At 48.8% G+C, this 20,847-nt stretch overlaps 1 protein-coding gene across 1 annotated transcript in view; it reads left to right on the top strand.

The window, feature by feature from the left end:
• The window catches only part of pcloa (piccolo presynaptic cytomatrix protein a), a 755,467-nt gene that overhangs the window by 556,505 nt on the left and 178,115 nt on the right, over positions 1-20,847 (top strand). The window contains exon 15 of the mRNA XM_078553074.1: positions 5,968-6,098. Coding sequence (XP_078409200.1) covers positions 5,968-6,098 — 131 coding nt within the window. The remainder of the gene's footprint in view (positions 1-5,967; positions 6,099-20,847) is intronic.

Below are 20,847 nucleotides of genomic sequence, written 5' to 3'. Positions count from 1 at the left end.
TATAAAGTTTCATGGCTGCATCTCTCTGATATGACCCTGATCACAGAGCCCAAGTTGCCCTTGGCCAGACAAGAGTCAGACATTCTCAGAGGCTATGTGAAGATTTATGGAGTGTCCTCACTGCAGGTTGTCATCATCCTCCTGCAATCCAATGACCATTAGGGCCTCCGCTGCATCTCCATGTCAGGAGCATTCTCACAGAGGGTATTGGTGCTGCCGTAAGCCAGACTGGAGTCAAACATTCACAAATGCGCTGTGAGGATCTATGCGATCACCTCGTTGCATGTCGTCATCATCCAGTGCGAGGGCCGCATCCCCGTCATCGTCGCCTCTGAGGGCCTCCTCACCCTCATCCCTGTCGGCATCCTCCTCATTGGAGGAGAAGTGCAGCTCCTCCATCTCCTCCTCAGCCAGCTCCTCTCCCCGTTGCAGTTCCAGGTTGTAAAGGGTGCAGCAGACAACAACGATGATGCGTGACACCCTCTGCAGACTGTATTGCAGGGCTCCACCAGACCATTTCAGGCACCGGAATCACATTTTCAACATCCCGATGGTCTGCTCCACCAGTTTGTGAGCTGCAGCATGAGCCTCATTGTAGTGTCGCTCTGCTGCAGTCTGAGGCTGCTGCACGGGTGTCATCAACCACGGCCTCCTTGTCCCCGAGGAGCCAAACCTGCAGCCTCTGTGGATCCTGGAAGACTCCAGAGATCTGTGACTGACTGAGGATGTAGGCGTCATGAACACTCGCTGGAAACCATGTGCACACCTGCACGTGGTCGCATACACCACATGGACTGCAGCGGTTCTACAAGGCAGCTCACCACCACCTTGTCAAGGGCAACTAGGGATTGGCAATAAATTCTGGCCTAGCCAGTGACGTTCACATCCCGTGAATGAATAAGAAAAACAAATACCAGCTGCATATTCAGTGAGTGGAAGCCCTTGCGGCTGATGAAGTTCACCTTGTGCAGTGATGGAGAGCTGAGCACCACATGAGTGCAGTCGATCACTCCCTGCATCGGTGGGAATTCTGAGATCCCGGTGAATCCAATGGCCCTGGTATCCTGGCTGTCCCGGTCCCGGGCGAAATGCACAAAGTTGTTGCCATGGAGACGATGCATCCGTGACCTCATTTACGCATTTGTGGGTGGCATCTTGTGAAATCCCACAGAGGTCACCTGTGGAACCCTGGAAGGAGCCACTGGCATAGAAATTGAGCGCCGCAGTCACTCTCATGGTGACTGGCAGTGGATGCCCTCCATGTCCCCCTGGCACCAAGTTCTGCAGTAAGTGGCAGATGTGAGCCACCAGGTCCCTAGACATGCGCAGTCGTCGGCGACACAGGTTCTCGGTCATCTGCAGGAATGGCAGGCGGTATCTATAGACCCCGGGTGTCGCTAGGCGCCGACCAGCCACGGTTCACTGTCGCTCCCGGGCAGAGTGTGCAGGAGTCCCTGCTGCCCCTTCTTCCTGAGGTTGCAGCTCCTGCCTCTGTGCAGCCAGGAGCCTCAGCCACTCTCTCCTCCATCTTCTTTGCTCTCTGTCAGCGTCAGGCACACAGCTGGCCACCAGGCTCCAAGCTCCTGTAGCATGAAAGAGAGAAAGAGAGACGTGGTTAGCATGGGTGTACTTAGCACCTTTCCTGGCCCTGTGTGACCACCCCTTCCAGGAGAGTGCTGGCCACCCCTTGGATGGCCAGAGATGAGTGCGCTGCATGGCTGCCCTGTCACCCTGCGACATGGGGGACACAGCTCTTAGCCAGGAGGCTGAGATTGCTGTGGGGCTGTGAGCAGCTCCAGCAGTGAACGCTCCATGGCCAGTGTTAGTGAGGAGATTGTACAACGTGTGCAGCCCAACTGCTCCATGGTCCAGTAAAGTAGTCGTGGACTCACAGCCTGTGCCAGTGGGAGGCTGGCTGTGGGTGGGGGTGGGTATGGGGTGGGGGAGGGTAAGGTCTGGGGTGCTTGGTGATATTTTGGTGCCTCTGTGATGTTTGTGTGGGTGGGCAGGCTAGGAGCCTGTCATCTCACTGCAGCTGTGCCTGAACTGTCTCAGTTACAGAGGAATGGTCAGTTTGTACAGACGTCCCGACTGTGCAACAGCTTCCCTCGCCCGCCCGGCCCCCTCACCTCAACTTCTGGTGTGTGGGATCCAATGCCAGGGCAACCCACAAAACAGTTGCCTCCAAGGGAGGGCAGCCCTTCACCCAGGCACCCCCCCAGCACCCAGACACCCAACACCCAGGCCCCCGAGACCCAGGCCCCCCCCCGGCACCCAGACACCCAACACCCAGGCCCCCGAGACCCAGGCCCCCACCCGGCACCCAGACACCCACCCGACACCCAGAACCCCCAACACCCAGGCCCCCCCAGCACCCAGGCCCCCGGCATCCAGGCCCCCGGCACCCAGGCCCCCCCAGCACCCAGGCCCCCAACACCCAGACCCCCCCAGCACCCAGGCCCCCGGCATCCAGACCCCCGGCATCCAGGCCCCCCCGGCATCCAGGCCCCCAACACCCAGGCCCCCACCCGACACCCAGACCCCCCAGCACCCAGACCCCCCAAAACCCAGGCCCCCAACGCCCAGGCCCCCAACACCCAGGCCCCCACCCGACACCCAGACCCCCCAACACCCAGGCCCCCGGCATCCAGGCCCCCCCGGCACCCAGCCCCCCCCCCCCGGCACCCAGACCCCCAACACCCAGGCCCCCCCAGCACCCAGACCCCCCAACACCCAGGCCCCACCAGCACCCAGGCCCCCGGCATCCAGGCCCCCAACACCCAGGCCCCACCAGCACCCAGACCCCCCAACACCCAGGCCCCACCAGCACCCAGGCCCCCGGCATCCAGGCCCCCAACACCCAGGCCCCACCAGCACCCAGCCACCCCCCCCCTGCACCCAGACCCCCAGCACCCAGGCCCCCCCGGCACCCCTGAAGACTCCTAAGCAACAGGTGACCCTGGAGAGCTGTGAAAAATGATTCTGAAGGTCGCCAAGTACAATCGCCTGTGGGCTGTTGTGAAACACGTCGACCTGCTTCCCCACCCACGTGGATGGATGATCTGGCAGGGTCCAGCATCCTGGCGGGATGGTTTTTAATGATATGCTGATGTATTACGAGCTCCCGAACAACCACTGGTGGGAAACACGCCCTGCCCTCGGTGGGCTGAGCAGACAATTGTGACCTGCCTTCCTGCTGTTGTGAAACCGATTGCGCCATATTGTCCGCACACACCGTCCATCATGTCCACTGCTGGTGGGCACGGAAAATTCTACCCCAAGTCTAAAAGGAATGAAATTGGATGGGCCGCCCAGTATCAACATCTGGCACGGGGAGGGGGGCTGCTTGTGCCAATATTGGGAGACCTGTCCTACAGGCTAGTCAAGCAAGACACTGACATAGTCATACCCAATGTCCCAGGAGCCACCATTACCATCACTGAGCATGTCCTGTCCCACCGACAGAGGCGGTGCCACAGTGGTATATAGTCAGGAAGGAGTTGCCCTGAGGGTCCTCAACATTGACTCCAGATCCCTTGAAGTCTCATGGCATCAGGTCAAACATGGGCAAGGAAACCTCCTGCAGGTTACCACCTACTGCACACTGCCCAACCCCCTTCAGCTGATGAATCAGTACACCTTCATGTTGAACACCAAATGGAAGAAGCGCTAGGGTTGGCAAGGGCACAGGATATACTCTGGGTGGGGCACTTCAATGTCCATCACCAAGAGTGGCTCGGTAGCACCACTACTGACCAAATTGCCAACTCCTAACGGTCATAGCTTCTGGACTGGGTTCTCCGGGAGGTGGTGAGGGAACCACAAAAGGGAAAAACATGCTTGATCTAATCCTCATCAATCCACCTGTCACAGATACGTTTGTCCATGACAGTATTAGTAGGGGTGACCACCGCATAGTCCTTGTGGAGATGAAGTCCCACCTTCACATTGAGGATACCCTCCGTCATGTTGTGTGGCGAGATGGGATAAATTTCGAACAGATCTAGCAACACAAAACTGGGCATCATAAGGCGCTGTGGGCCATCAGCAGCAGCAGAATTGTACTCAAACAATCTGTACCTTATGGCCCGGCATATCTCCCACTCTACCATTACCATCAAGCCAGGGGATCAATACTGTTTCAATGAAGAGTGTAGGAGGGCATGCCAGGGGCAGCAACAGGCGCAAAATGAGGTGTCAACCTGGTGAAGCTACAACACAGGACTACTTGCATGCCAAACAGCATAAGCAGCAAATGATAGACAGGGCTAAGTGATCCCACAACGAACGGATCAGATCTAAGCTCTGCAATCCTGCCACATCCAGTCGTGAATAGTGGTGGACAATTAAACAACTCACTGGAGGAGGAGGCTCCACAAATATTCCCATCATCAGTGATGGAGGAGCATCAGTGCAAAAGACAAGGCTGAAGCATTTGCAAAGATCCTCAGCCGGAAGTGTCGAGTGGATGATCCATCTCGGCACAGATGCCAGTCTTCAGCCAATGCAATTCACTCCACGTGATATCGAGAAACAGCTGAAGGCACTGGATAGTGCAAAGCCCTGACAATATTCCATTAATAGTACTGAAGACTTATGCTCCAGAACTTGCCGCACCCCTAGCCAAGCTGTTCCAGTACAGCTATAACACTGGCATCTACCCGGCTATGTGGAAAATTGCCCAGGAATGTCCTGTACACAAAAAGCAGGACAAATCCAATCTGGCCAAGCCCTGCCCGATCAGTCTACTCTTGATGATCAGCAAAATGATGGAAGGGGTCATCAGCAGTGCTATCAAGCAGCACTTGCTCAGCAATAACTTGCTCACTGGCACTCAGTTTGGGTTCCGCCAGGGCCAGTCAGCTCCTGACCTCATTACAGTCTTGGTCCAAACAGCGACAAAAGAGCTAAACTCTTGAGGTGAGGTGGGAGTGACTGTCCTTGACATCAAGGCAGCATTTGACCGAGTGTGGCATCAAGGTGCCCTAGAAAAAATGAAGTCAATGGGAATCAGGGGGAAAGCTCTTCACTGGTTGAAGTCATACCGAGCACAAACAAAGACAGTTGTGGTTGATGGAGGTCAATTCACTCAGGCCCAGGACATCACTGCAGGAGTTCCTTAGGAAAGTGTCCTTGGCCCAACCATCTTCAGTTGCTTCATCAATGACCTTCCTTCCATGTTCGCAGGTGATTGCACAATGTTCTCAATGTCCTCAGATACCGAAGCAGTCTGTGTCCATATGCAGCAAGAACTGTACAATATTCAAGCTTTGGCTGATAAGTGACAGGTAATATTTGTGCCACACAAGTGCCTTGCAATGACCATCTCCAACAAGAGAGAATCTAACCATTGCCCTTTACATTCAATGGCATTACCATTGTTGAATCTCCGACTATCAACACCCTGGGGGTTACCATTGACCAGAAACTGAACTGAACCAGCCATATAAATACTTTGGTTGCAAGAGCAATTCAGGGGCTCAGAATTCTGCAGCGAGTAACTCACCTCCTGACTCCCCAAAGTCTGTCCACCATCTACAAGGCGCAAGTCAGGAATGTGATGGAATACTCTCCACTTGCCTGGATGAGTGCAGCCCCTACAACACTCAAGAAGCTCAACACCTTCCAGGACAAAGCAGCCACTTGATTGGCACCACATCCTATTCTCAGAATTGGTAACTACCTAATGCTGTATTGTACCTGCTTATTATTGTGAAATTGTAAAATGTATTGGACACACAATTTTCTCCTCAATTTATGTCTTTTTCAAAGAGCTGGAAGGTTTGTGGAAATAAGCAGTTAGATATGGCAACAGGGTGTAGAAGAAGAATTAAATGAATAATCTGACAGAAAATTAATTAATTTATTGCATTTTGCAACTTGAAAGGGCATCAGAAAATAAAAGCAACAAAAAATAGATATCAACTTCTTTTTCTTCCTGTCACTTAGAATCCTTTTCTCCCTTAGTTACAAATGAACTATGACAAGCACGTTGGAAATCTCATTGTTCATGTCCTACAAGCCCGGAACCTTGCTCCAAGAGACAACAATGGTTATTCAGATCCATTTGTTAAGGTCTATCTTCTTCCAGGCAGAGGGTAAGGAAAGCATCTCATGAACTATTTTGTCTTTGCAAAATAAAACATTACTTGCCTGGTGCACTTATAAAAAAGGCTTAGGGCTGATATTAGATGATTTTCTTTTCCTTTGTACAGTGCAGAATTGCAGCTAACCAAGGCTCATGGAAATTCTAGCCTTTTCCACAGAAATTGTTTGTGAATTATAAGAGGTTTCTAAGATGCTGGTTAGAGTTTCATTTCAAATCTTTGTAACCTTGGCAACACTATAAAGTTCTTTGTGCACATTATCTAAATTGAACCCAGAAGCTGATTCTGAGCCAATTAATTCCTGGTTCTGGGCTTGTTGCTTGTTAAAACCTTGTAAAGAATGTATTGGTTTGATATGTACACTGCAATTTACCTGAAGAAAGGAATTCAAACTGGGGCGGTGACAATGAGGTCACTTGATTGTCAATGTTATCTCCTCTATCAGTTACCATGAACTGCACAAAATGATTTAGGGACATTGAATTTATAATTGTAGAATGTGCAGAATGGTCAAAGAGAGGGTATAGAGGTGTTTCTAATGACAAAGCTGCACTGGCCATTATAAAGAAAAATTATGTATCTTTGACATCTGAAAAGTATTTTATAGATAGTGCTTATATTCTTCTGTTTTAATAATATACTTTAATTTCCTATAGTTGTTGATTAAATTAATTAAGGAGAATGCAATATCCTCTAACCAGAATTAGAGAAGCAACAGAAATATTTTGCATTCGTAAAGTAGATTCCAGTTTTCACTTGTACCAATGGTAGCCAATTGTGTTAAAACACATCTTTCACTTCTGAGTACCTTTGTTCAAATTCATCCCAAAGATAATAAATGTTTCCTTCTTTTCTGCCTGTGTCTCTGTCAGTTTCAATCCAGTTTCTAAGGAGTTTGCACCCAAACATAGGAATTTGGTGCAAGGGTAGGCCATTCAGCCCCTCAAACCTGCTCTGCCATTTGATAAGATCATGGGCAGGATCTTCAGGTTGACAGGAGGGCGCGGCGGGTGGGCCTGCAAGTGGCTGGAAAGCTGTCCGCCACCCACGATCGGCCCCCGACTGCGATTTCACGCAGGCTGGCCAATTAACAGTCAGCATGAAAGGCACGCTGAGAAGCTCAGTGTTGCCGGAGTTGGGGGGGCAGGAGGAGTGTGAGCACTAGAAGTCTGCACGTGCACTGAAAACTTTGAGGAGAGAGTGAGAGGAGGACCCTGGGACAGGGAGACAGCAGCACCTAGAGGAGAGTGCGAGAGGAGGACCCTGAGACAGGCAGTCAGCAGCACCTAGAGGACAGTGCAATAGCAGGACCATGGGACAGGCAGTCAGCAGCTCCTAGAGGAGAGTGCGAGAGGAGGACCCTGGGACAGGCAGTCAGCAGCACCTAGAGGAGAGAGCGAGAGGAGGACCCTGGGACAGGCAGTCAGCAGCACCTAGAGGAGAGTGCGAGAGGAGGACCCTGGGACAGGCAGTTAGCAGCACCTAGAGGAGAGAGTGAGAGGAGGACCCTGGGACAGGCAATCAGCAGCACCTAGAGGAGAGTGCGAGAGGAGGAACCTGGGACAGGCAGTCAGCACCTAGAGGAGAGTGCGAGAGGAGGACCCTGGGACAGGCAGTCAGCAGCACCTAGAGGACAGTGCAATAGCAGGACCATGGGACAAGCAGTCAGCAGCACCTAGAGGAGAGAGCGAGAGGAGGACCCTGGGACAGGAGGTCAGCAGCATCTAGAGGAGAGTGCGAGAGGAGGACTCTGGGACAGACAGTCAGCAGCACCTAGAGGAGAGAGCGAGAGGAGGACCTGTTTCTACCTGTCAGAGCCGAATTGTGACATCAAAGGAAAACAGGTAGGTGATTGGTGGGTATCTCTTCCATGTCTCTTTTGATTGGCCAAGTGGTTTAAATCAGGAGACGTTATTACAGAGTACAGTTAAGAAATTCACTTTTAAAATATTTAACACCTAAATTAATTAATTAAATAGAATAGAGTTAGCCGGGCAGGCAAAGCTTTGCAGCTGTAGTATGTGGGGACTGGTGGGAACCGATGTGATCCACGGTGACCACATCTGCAGCAAGTGTTGGCTGCTCGAGGAACTTCAGCTCAGAGTTGATGAGCTGGAGTCCGACCTGCGGACACTGTGACTCATCAGGGAGGGGGAGAGTTACCTGGACACTGTGTTTTAGGAGACAGTCACACCCCTTAGATTAAGTGCATTAAATTTGGACTGTGGTCAGCGACAGGCGGGTGTGACTGTGAGTGAGACAGATATGGGGATCCAGAATTTAGCTTTGGAGGAGCCTCACCAGTGCCTCTGTCCCATAGGTACGAGGTTCTTGCTCCCGGTGTGGACGAGGGCACAGACTGCAGGGAGGATGAGCAAACCGACCTCAGCACCTTAGTACAGAGCGTCATTCAAGTGGGGGTAGGAAAGAGAAATGTAGTAGTAATAGGGAATAGCATAGTCAGGAGAATAGGTGCTGTTCTTTGTGGCAAAGACAGAGAGTCCTGAAGGCTGTGTTGTCTACCTGGTGTCAAGGTTAAGGACATCTCTCCTGGGCTGAAGAGGAACTTTGAGTGGGAGAGGAAGGATCCAGTTGTGATTCACGTAGGTACCAATGACATAGGTAGGACTAGGAGAGAGTTTCTGCTGTGGGACTACAAGCAGCTCAGGGCTAAATTAAAAAGCAGAACCACAAAGGGTAATAATCTCTGGATTACTACCTGAGCCACATGCAAATTGGCATAGGGTAAATAAGATCAGAGAGATAAGTGCGTGGCTCCGAGATTGGTGTGGGAGAAATGGGTTCTGATTCATGGGGCACTGGCACCAGTACTGGGCAAGGAGAGAGCTGTTCCAATGGGACGGGCTTCATTTGAACCATGCTGGGACCAGTGTCCTGGCAAATCGTATAACTAGGGTTGTAGATAGGACTTTAAACTAATTAGTGAGGAGGAGGGTTCAATTGAAGGGAAGTTTACAAAATCAAAAATAAATGACAGAGCAGAGGTGCAGGGTACTGAAGAGGTGAACAATAATCAAAATGTGACAGGAAGGTTCAGAAAATATAAACACAAGAGTGTAGCAGAAATTAGAACCAGAATGAGTAATAATGATAAAAAGACAAAGCTTAAGGCTCTTTATCTGAATGCATGCAGCATTTGTAACAAGACAAATTGCGTTGACGGCACAAATAGAAATAAATGAATATGACTTGATAGCTATTACAGAGATGTGGTTGCAAGGTGACCAAGACTGGGAACTCAATATTCAAGGGTATTTGACGTTCCAGAAAAATGCGCAAAAAGGAAAAGGAGGTGGGGTAGCTTTGTTAATGAAGTAAGGCGTCAGTGCGGTGGTGAGTACTGATATAGGTGCAATAGCTTGTGATGTGGAATTAGTGTGGGTGGAAATAAGGGATAGCAAGGGGAAGAAGTCATGGGTGGGAGTCGTCTATAAGCCCCTGAAGAGTTGCCTCACCATAGGACAAAGTGTAAATTGGGAAATAATGGAGGTGTGTAAGAAGGGCGCTACAATTGTCTCCTTCTGCACCGTAACAATTCTGTGAATTATCATGGGTAATTTTAATTTGCATATTGCCTGGACAAATCAGATTGGCAGAGGTAACATGGAAGACGAGTTTGTAGAGTGCATCAGAGATTGTTTCTTAGAGCAATACATTGCAGAACCTACCCGGAAACAAGCTGTTTTAGATCTAGTAATGTGTAACGAGGTAGGATTAATAAGAGATGTTGTAGTTAAGGATCCTCCAGGGGGAAGCGATCACAACATGATAGAATTTCAAATTCAGTTTGAGGGCGAGCAACTCGGGTCTCAAACCAGTGCCCTCAACTTAAATAAGGGCAATTACAGAGGTATGAAGAGAGTTGTCCAAAGTGGGCTGGGAAAATAGACTAAGGGGAAGGTCAGTGGATGAGCACTGGCAGATATTTAAGCAGATATTTCATAACGCTCAGCAAAAATTTATCCCGGTCAAAAAGAAGGACTCGATGAGAAGGATGAGCCACCCGTGGTTAACAAAGGTGGTCAAGGAGATTATCCAATCAAAAACTGAGGCATACAAAGTGGCAAAAAATGATGGTAGGCCAGAGGATTGGGAATTTTTTAGGAACCAGCAGCAGGTGACTAAAAAACTAATAAAAAGGGAGAAAATTGATTGTGAAAGTAAATTGGCAAGAAATATAAAAATAAATAGCAAGAGCTGTTATGGTATATAAAAAGAAAGAGAGTGACTAAAGTGAGAGTGGGACCCTTGGAGGATGTGACTAGAGAATTGATAATGGGGAACTGGGAAATGGCAGATAATTTAAACCAATATTTTGCATCGGTCTTCACGGTGGAGGACACTATAAACATTCCAAAGTAATCAGATAAGCAAGGAGCTAATGGGAGAAAAGATCTTGCAACAGTCTCTATCATGAGGGACAAAGCATTTGACAAACTAATGGGACTAAAGGCAGACAAGTTACCAGGACCTGATGACCTGCATCCAAGGGTTTTAAAGGAAGTGGCTACAGAGATAGTGGAGGCATTGGTCGAACTATTCCAGAACTCACTGGATTCCGGGAGGGTCCCAGCAGATTGGAAAACCGCTAATGTGATGCCCCTGTTCAAGAAGGGAGGGAGACAAAAAGCAGGAAACTATAGGCCAGTCAGCCTAACATTTGCCATTGGGAAAATGCTAGAGTCCATTATTAAGGAAAAAATAGCAGGGCATTTAGAAAAGCTTAACGCAATCAAACAGAGTCAACATGGTTTTGTGAAAGGGAAATCATGTCTGACAAATTTGCTAGAGTTCTTTGAGGATATAACAAGCAGAGTTGATAAAGGGGAACCAGTAGATGTAGTTTATTTGGATTTCCAGAAGGTGCCACATAAAAGGTTATTGCACAAGATAAGAGATCACGGTATTGGGGGTAATGTGTTAGCATGGATTGAGGATTGATTAACACAGAAGACAGAGAGCCAGGATTAATGGATCTTTTTCAGGTTGGAAAGACGGAACTAGTGGAGTGCCACAAGGATCAGTCCTAGGGCCTCAATTATTTACTATCTATATTAATGACTTGGAGGAGGGGGCAGAGTGTAATTTATCCAAGTTTGCTGATGATACAAAAATAGTTGGGAGGACATGTTGTGATGAGGACATAAGAAATCTGCAAGGGGATATTGACAGGTTGAGTGATTGGGCAAAAACTTGGCAGATGGAGTTTAATGTAGGAAAGTGTGAGGTCATGCACTTTGGTAGGAAGAATCAAAAGGCAGACTATTATTTAAATGAAGAGAGACCCCAAAAAAGTGCAGCACAGAGGGATCTGGGTGTTCTTGTGCATGAAACACAAAAAGTTAACATGCAGGTGCAGCAAGTAATTAAGAAGGCGAATGGAATTTTGGCCTGTATTGCTAGGGGGTTGGAGTTTAAAAATAGGGAAGTCTTGTTACAACTGTATAGGGTGTTGGTGAGGCTGCACCTGGAGTACTGTGTACAGTTTTGGTCCCTGTATTTAAGAAAGGTTATACTGGCATTGGAGGCAGTTCAAAAGAGATTTACTAGGCTGATTCCTGGGATGAAGGGGTTGACTTATCAAGAACAGCTAAACAGGTTAGGCCTTTATTCATTAGAGTTTAGAAGAATGAGGGGTGATCTTATTGAAACATATTAGATTCTGAGGGGGCTTGACAGGGTAGATGCTGAGAAGATGTTTCCACTAGTGGGGGAATCTCAAACTAGGGGACATAGTTACAGAATAAGGGGACACTCATTTAAAACTGAGATGTGAAGGAATTTCTTCTCTCAGAGGGTAGTGAAGGTCTGGAATTCTCTACCTCAGAGAGTTGTGGAGGCTAGATCACTGAAAGTATTGAAAGAGGAGGTAGATAGATTTTTGAAATGTTGGGGAGTTGAGGGATATGAGGAGCTGGCACGAAAGAGGAGTTGAGGCCTGGGACAGATCACCCATCATCTTACTGAACAGCAGGACAGGCTTGAGGGGCTGAATGGCCTACTCCTGCTCCTATTTCTTATGTTCTTATGAAAGCAGGGAGCTGTCTAAGGGAGCTGAACAATTTTAAAATCAAAAAGAAAGATGTTTAAAATCTGAAAAAAATGTCTCAACATGGGACTCAGTCACAATAACATAAAGAGAATAAAAATTCTGCCCAAAATTTATATTTATTTTTTATTTAATTGTGGAAACCTCATCCTGCCCTTGGATGAGGTTTCCTTAAAAATCAAAAGGCCGCCTGGCTGATTCACCCACCCGCCAACCATAAGGTTGGGCGGGCAGCGAAAAATAGGTTAAATTAATTGATTAAGGGCCTTAACCAGCCTCTTAATTGTCGGCAGGCGTGCTGCTGACTCTCGCACGCCCGCTTATTGAAATATCGCACAAGTGCACGATGACGTCGGGACGCTCGCACGATGTCATTGTGCAATATTTTACATCCGATCGGATCAGGTGAGCCCACCTGCGGGATGTAAAATCCTGCCCCATGACTGACCTGAGTGTGGCTTCAACTCTACTTTCCTCATAAACCCCCCAAACCCTTGATTCCCTTGTCAATCGGGAATCTAATTCAGCCTTAAAAATATACAATGCCCCTGCCTCCATTAGTCTCTGGGGAAGAGGTGGCAGCACACCCACAGAAAACAGGTCTGTTTGTTTTGGAAAAATTGGAATTAAATTAGCAAGTGGCAATAAGGACACTTAGGGTGATAAATGGAAAACATCATCAAAGTGCAGAAAGGATTGGATTCATGTACATCTTTGGAATTAAGTGGAGTGAGCAAATCAATCTGGTCCAGGATATCTGCAAATACTTGTTGCAAATGCTACCTGTCGACCAGATGAAAATGCTTTCATTTGTCATAACATATTTCTCAATAGAAGGTGCAAAGGTAGATTTTCCTGACCCATACCATGGGATGGTAAGTATTTATTTTCATGAAAATACTGGATTTAAATGATTGGTCTAATCCATGAGGCCTTTTCTCTGAGTCTTCTGCACTGAAATCTTGTTCTTTGGACATTGTTTATAAACTTTAACTTGAAGACCATGTCAACTCTTTTCACAAAACGTTTTAATAAAGGCTTTTAATGACTGAAAATAGAATAAGGTAACATTTAAGATATAATCAGGTAAGTGATCTGAAAGAAAAGGAGAATCATTCTCTGTACACATTAAAGAACATGTTTTCCTCCATTTGCTAATTCTAATAAAAAGCTGGACCTCACTTCATATTCTTGTCTACTTTTTGCTAAAAGAAGTGGAAAAGATTTAGCCTTAGCAGAATAAGTTTGGCAGCAAAACTTCTCTTCTTGTGAACACTGTATGTGTCATAACATCATCAATATATATCAAATCAATTCATAGATAAAAACAAAAAACTGCGGATGCTGGAAATCCAAAACAAAAACAGAAACAGAAATACCTGGAAAAACTCAGCAGGTCTGGCAGCATCGGCGGAGGAGAGCACAGTTGACCCTTCAACAGAACTTAGGGTCATGAGGACTCGAAACGTCAACTGTGCTCTTCTCCGCCGATGCTGCCAGACCTGCTGAGTTTTTCCAGGTATTTCTGTTTCTGTTTTTGTTTAAAATCAATTCATGTTTACTAAATTAGTCATATTGAAAGTAAAATTAGACACCAAATTTGTTCAGACAAAAATAACAGCAGAAATCCCTGCCATACAGACAATACCTGCTGATAGTGTTAATAACAGATAATACCTGCCATACAGCTGATAGTATTCCCAATCAACCATCATTTTCAAAAAGATGCAGCCTGACTGGATAGTTTTCTCTAAATCAACATGAACCAGATAATCTGATTCTGAACAATTGGATTTGGTTTTACTGAAACATGTAGCCACTAATTAGAGAACCAATGTTAGATTAAAATCCAGCACAACAAATGATTTTGACAAGCTGTCGCTATCTGATGCAGAAAGGCCAATTACCATGTCTTATGTAGCAATTGTTTCTGGTGTGAGATGGGCCAGTTGATGAAAATGGCAATGCAAAACACCCAGTGAAATGGGCTGAAATCATATTCATTAAGGTCAAAGAAGAGTACGAACCCTGTGCTGTACGAACCCTATGCTGTCACTCCTGTCATTACTTTTATACATGTGTTGAAAAACTGATCCTAAATAAACCACAGTATCACAGAATCTTTACAGTGCAGAAGGAGGCCATTTGGCCCATCGAGTCTCCACTGGCTCTCTGATAGAGCATTCCACCTAGTCCCACTCCCCTGCCTTATTCCCGAAACCTTGCACATTCTCTCTTTTCAGGTAGCAATCCAATTCCCTTTTGAACATCTTGATTGAATCTGCCTCCACCATCCTCTCAGGAAGTTTGTTCCAGACTCCAACCCGCTGGGTGAAAAAATTTTTCCTCTCATCGCTTTTAATCCTTTTGCCACTTATTTTGAACTTGTGCCCTCTAGTTCTTGCTGCTCTCTTGAGTGGGAACATTTTTTTCCTTATTTCCCCTGTCCATATCCCTCAAGTTCTTGACTACCTCTATCAAGTCTCCTCTCAGCCTTCTTTTCTCCAAGGAAACGAGTCCCACCTCTCCAATCTATCCTCATAGCTACAGTTCTTCATTCCGGGATCATTCTTGTGAACCTCCTCTGTACTCTCTCCAGTGTCTTCACATCCTTCCTCAAGTATAGCCCAGAACTGGATGCAGTTCTCCAGACGAGGCCTAACCAATGTCTTTTACAAGTTTAACATGACCTCCTTACTATTGTACTCAATGGCCCTATTAATAAAGCCTAAGATACTAAAAGCTTTATTAACTGCTCTCTCAACATGCCCTGCCATCTTCAATGACCTATGTATGTATAAACCGAGGTCCCTCTGTTCCTGCACCTCCTTTAGAGTCTCTCCATTTATTTTATACTGTCTCACCATATTTTTCCTGCCAAAACGAATCACCTCACACTTCTCTGCATTGAACTTCATCTGCCACTTGTCTGTCCAATCCACCAACATGTTTATGTACTTTTGAAGTTCAAGACTATCCCCATCACAGTTGACAATGTTTCCAATCTTTGTATCATCTGCAAATTTTGAAATCATGCCCTGCACACCACAGTCTAGGTCATTAATATCTATCAGGAAGAGCAAGTGTCCCAACGCTGACCCCTGATGAACTCCACTACAAACCTTCCTCCAATCTGAAAAACAACCATTTATCACTACTTTCTGTTTCCTGTCACACAGCATGTAGTGAAGAATTAAAATTCGACCAGTATGTCTCTGAATGGTGCACATTGTTCATGGGCCGATAGCCCAATGTCATCTAAAGGGGTTCCCACCTTCACACTTGGTTTAGACAAGTTTCTCATTCATCAGATTTGTATTTAATGTGATCTAATTCTGAATAAAACTTCTAATGAAAGTTTATTGTTCAACATGAGCTGCCATGACTACTTCAGCAGCCCCATTGGAAACAATCAGGGATATTGAGAACGGGGACCCTCCTGAGGAAGGGTGGCCGACCAGGGGAGGTGAAGTGAGTGTCCATTGACGTGCTTTCCCTAAGTATTAAATATTTAAGGAAACATTTAGAACAATGGTTTCAGCATGAAGTGTTCCTTTATCCGCAAAATATAAAAAAAACAAGCAATTGTCCCTTGCAGCAGAAACATTATTCATTCTGTCTTTTATAGAGACCCGCCATTTTGGGTCTCGTCTCCCATGGAGCGACTTGATGGAGCCATTCCAATGTGTTACTGGAGAAATTAGTGCTTTGGGCCAAACTAAATGTCAATCCTGAGCTACCAGAGCTTGAAAAATCAGTAATATTTATTTTCCTCTGCAAATCTTCTGTATAACACTTCTGATATGTGGCTGTATTTTGCAGTGGGTCGGCGAAGTTACATTGAATTTTACAGCACAGAAACAGGCCATTGGTGTAGCAATTATTTTCTGCTACTGCCTCAAACTCCATATTTTGAATATGAAGACTCTTTGCTGTTAATATTCAGTTTAACAACCAAAATAAAGATTATTTCTAGGGAAATGGGGGAGATACCGGGACCAGAAATTAAGTGTATATTAAATGGGAAAACATTTAGTTTTTATAAGCAACACTGCCACAGTTCAATCCCATTCAACAACATGGCTGGAGTCCTTGCCTAATGAAGATGGAACTCAAAATATATCCTGAATTGTTTCCTATCTGCTGCCTCCCATGTGTTGATGTAACCAACCCATAAAATAATTAAAAGCAAAATACTGTGGATGCTGGAAATCTGAAATAAAAATTAAATGTTCTGGCAAAACTCGGCAGCTCTGCCAGCATCTGTGGAGAGAGAAACAGAGTCAACATATCGAGTTGAATATTACTCTTCTTCGTGAACCAAAGAAGAGTTATATTTGATACGAAACATTGAGCAGAATTTTCTGGATGGCAGGGGGTGGAGCGGGCACGGGCGGGCGCGGACCTGATCACTGCTCACGATTGGGTCTGCGCTGCCATTTTACTCAGGCGGGTCAATTAAGGCCCACCCAGCGTACTTCACGGTTCCCGTGCATAGCGGAAGTGGGTGGGCGGCGGTGGGTGCCCTCAGCCCACTGGGTCCAATGGTGACCCGGCGGCCTGGATAACGGAAGGACCCGGCGGCCTGGATAATGGAAGGACCCGGCGGCCTGGCAGCCTCGGAAAGGCTGCTCACAATGGCTGGGTGAAGGGATCTGCAGGGGGGCAATGTAGGTGACACAATCCGGAGGGTAGGCCATTGGGACAGGCCAGGCCGGAGGGTAGGGCAGGGGGCCAGTGTGCCCCTCGTTTTTCAGATGACTGCCTTGCTGCTCTCCTCAAGGGGGTGGCAGCACGGGGGGAGGTGCTGGTTCCCCAGGATGGGAGGAGGAGGCCCCCCCCACATGATGAAACGTGTCTGGGAGGAGGTGGCGGAGGTGGTGAACTCCCGTGAGGTGTTAGGGTTCACCTGGATCCAGTGTCACAAGCGCTTCAGCTTGTTGCCCTCTGGAAGGGTGAGTATCATGTTGGCATTTGGCCATTTAACCCAGCAGGTCGGCTTTCCCCCTGCTGCCCCTGCCCCTCCAAAGCCTGAGTGTAGTGACTGCATTGAATCATTGACAACATGTGTCCTTCGCTGGGTGGGCCAGCAGATATTGCCCATGCTGAGGTCACCCTGAGAGGGTGGTGAAGAGATGGGTTCTGCACCCGCAGCATGTGGTACACTGAGACCCACATGACTGTTTTGGGAGCAACCTGGAGGAGCTGCACCTGGACACAGAGCTGGAACTCCAGGACATGTCCCAGTCAGGGTGATGAGATGCTGGGAGGGGAGCTTCAAGCTGGCGTTGGCACCGATCGATCTGCTGTCTTCTATGCTCCACGTGCTTGCGCCTCCTTGTTATGGAAGGTTAGACCATGTGGTGCCTAATGTGTGTCAGCAGCAATTGGCCAAGGGGGTGAGGAGGTGGGGAACAGGCCTGGCATCTTTGTGTGAGTGTTCGGCAGCAGCGGGGTGAGGAGGCACTGGAGCCCTGATATGTCCCATTCTGGTTGGGGTGGGCCGTTCACGAAGAGAGTCCAGGTACAAGTAGCACTAATCAATGCTCTTCTCACCTTTTCAGGAGACGAATGTTCATAATGCGGCCGAGCGGGTGAGGACTGGCGGAGGGCCGGCACAGTTAGCCACTCTCAACCAGTTTGAGCAGGAAGCCCTGGATCTGGAGAGGCGCCATGTGCCCAGGTCCCCTGGTGTCGGTGAGGCTGGGGTGCCACGGGCAGGTATGTTTGCCCAGCAGTGAGGTCACCATTGTTCTCCCAACAGCCATGGCAGTGCTGAATGTTCAGTGATTGAAGTTTGCAACATGGCTTATGGAAGGATGAGCACATAATGATCCGGGGGACAGGGATGAACATTGACATTGTCTCCACGTTAACTGATCCAATGTCCTTGTTCTTCCTTTCAGCATCAGCGGAGCAGGGCCGGGAGGAGGAGCAGCAGAGGCCCCCTCTCTCACCTGAGGGCCCTGAAGTCTCACCAGTGTCACACCATCTCTGCCAGGCAGGCACCAGCGCAGATACTAGCACCTCGGTGGGAATTGGAACGTCGGCTAGTGCCCCAGGGCACTGCAGTGAGGGCACTTCACAGTCACTGGAGGAGCTGGCAGAGACAGAGAGTGCCCATGGCGCCAGCAGTCAGAGGGCTGCAGGGAACCAGGCAGAAATCAGTCGGTGCCTGATGATGAGCCTCTGGTGACGTCCGCGATGCAGCAGCTGCAGGAAATGCGGCCGGGTGTGCGGGAGCATCTGGGGGAGATACATGAGGCTATGCTTGGCTTGGTCTCCATGGTGGAGGGGCCTATGTGGACGATCGCCGAAGCAATGAGCCACATGTCCGAGTGCCATGCGTCCTCCACGGAGAGAGTGGCGACTCTCGTGGAGAGGCTCCTCCAGGAGACCCATCAGGGCTTCCTGGGAATGCGCTCTGACCAGCAAGCCCTTAAATCAGCATTGACCTCAGCTGGTCAGTGCCAGTGTGGAGGTGGTCTGGGCATCAAGTTTCCCAGCTCGGTGCCCATCCATCCACAGTGAGCAGGGAGGTCCGAAGTGACCTCACGTCGGCGCAGCAGCTGCCTGTCGTCTCTGCGGGCTCCTCTCAGGGCGCTCTGGATGAGGGCGGCAGCTCCTCTGCCCCTCTGCCAGTGACCGTGGCATCCGGTGAGTCTGCGACAGGTGGGGAGATGCCAGCTGTGGAACTGGCAGCTCCCTCCCAGGCGGGGCCAGCACAGGCTCCACGGGCCAGAGGACAACTGCCAAGGTCATCGATGCCAACAGGACAGCAGAGTCAGCAGGCTGGCTCAGATACCACTCCCAGCGATGGGGCAGCACCAAGACGTAGCACCCGGAAACGTAAACATAAGGCATGTTAGGCACAGCACGGGTTTCTCACTGGTGCTTTTGTGTTGGCCCGAGATGAGGTCTTTATGATTTGCTTTGATTCGGAACACCCTTGTCATTTTGTTTCATTAAGTTTCTTTGCCTGTGATAGTAAATTCAGACATGTCACCATGGCTGAGGGAGCCTCTTTTCTTCTGCATGTGTATGGTTTCCAAAAATGTTCGGAGTGCTTTGTGGGACATTCAGCTTTATTAACAAGGCCCTTAGTTACTGTTCATAACCTGGAAGATTTGGCACTTAGGTATCGAGTATGGAGCCTACAGCCCAGGCTTGTCCTGGAGGTCTATCTGTGGTGTACTAGTTGAAGGTTCATTGGATTAAAGCTTCCCGGGTGTCTCTGCCTCCCTGGAGTATGCCCGGGTCAGCATCTACCCCCTCAACATTTCCCTGTGTGTGCTCATCCTCGGACTCACTGCTGGACTCAGCATGTGCAGCCGCAGACACTGTGTCAACATCTTCATCGCCCACAGCATCCCCCCTTTCCAGCACCAGATTGTGGAGAGCACAGCATGTAACCACTATCACCGACACACGATCTGGGGGGTATTGGAGTGCGCCCCCTGAGCGGTCCAGGCATCAGAAGTGCATCTTGAGAAGACCGATGGTTCTCTCCACCACAGCCCTTGTGGTGCCCTGGCTCCTATTGTACCGCTGCTCAGCTTCTGTTCTTGGATGGTGGAGAGGCGTCATGAGCCACCTTCTGAGGGGATAGCCCTTGTCACCCAGCAGCCATCCATCCAGCCGGGCTGGAGCACTGAAGAGCCCCGGCACTTGGGAGTGTCTGAGGATGTGGGCGTCATGGGAGCTGCCTGGGTACCTTGCACAGACTTGTAGAATCAGCATCCTGTGGTCACACACTATCTGCACGTTCATGGAGTGGAAGCCCTTCCTGTTGACGAAGGCACCGGGCTCACCTGCTGGCGCCTTGATGGCCACATGTGTACAGTCTATAGCACCCTGGACACGGGGGAAGCCAGCAATGGCCGCGAAGCCTCTGGCTCACTGTGTCTGGCTTCCCTGGTCACAGCAGAAGTGGATGAATGTTAATGCACATCTGAACAGAGTGCCTGTAACCTGCTAGACCCAAGTGTGGACAGCTGATTGGGAGACCCCGCAAAGATCATCCACCGAGCCCTGGAAGGAGCTAGAGGCCTAGAAATTGAGGGCAGCTGTGACCTTTAGAGCAGCTGGCATGGGGTGTCCACCCACACAGTTAGGGGAGATCTCAGGGCCAATTATCTGACAGATATAGTTGACTGTCTCCCTTGAGAAATGGAACCTCCTTCAGCACTGCACCTCAGTCATATTGAGGTAGCTGTTTCGCCGCCTGTAAACCCTGGCAGCAGGATAGTGGCATCTTCTGTGGCCCCTTCCACCTTGGACTACCTCTTGACCCTGCGCCCCTTGTGCCTGCGCCTGACCTCCCAAAGGTGGCTCCCCTGGAGGCTGAATGTGCACTCCTGACCTCCTCCTGCTTCTAGCCCTCCCTCCCTCCTCAGAGGAGCTGCCTCCAGTGGACAGTTCAGCTCCCATTCCCAGGCTAAGGGAAGGCTTCCTGAAATTTGCAGGCCAAGAAAAAATTCCTCACTGCAGAGTGCGGACCTGAGGGTTGTGAGTCCAGACCAAGCAGCTGGTGTGCGTTTTGAAGTATTACAGATCACACAAGCAAGTTTCAGTAACCTTGAAAAATCAATACTTGACTGTGCACATTCGCGACCCCACTGAGCCCTCTTATCCCACCCGTGGATGAGGTTAATGCAAATTTGTCCTAAC

This window comes from Cetorhinus maximus, chromosome 12 (genome assembly GCF_964194155.1).
Source record: "Cetorhinus maximus chromosome 12, sCetMax3.hap1.1, whole genome shotgun sequence".
NCBI lineage: Eukaryota > Metazoa > Chordata > Chondrichthyes > Lamniformes > Cetorhinidae > Cetorhinus > Cetorhinus maximus.
Note: the sequence above shows the minus strand (reverse complement) of the source record. Positions and strands in the feature narration are given on the sequence as shown.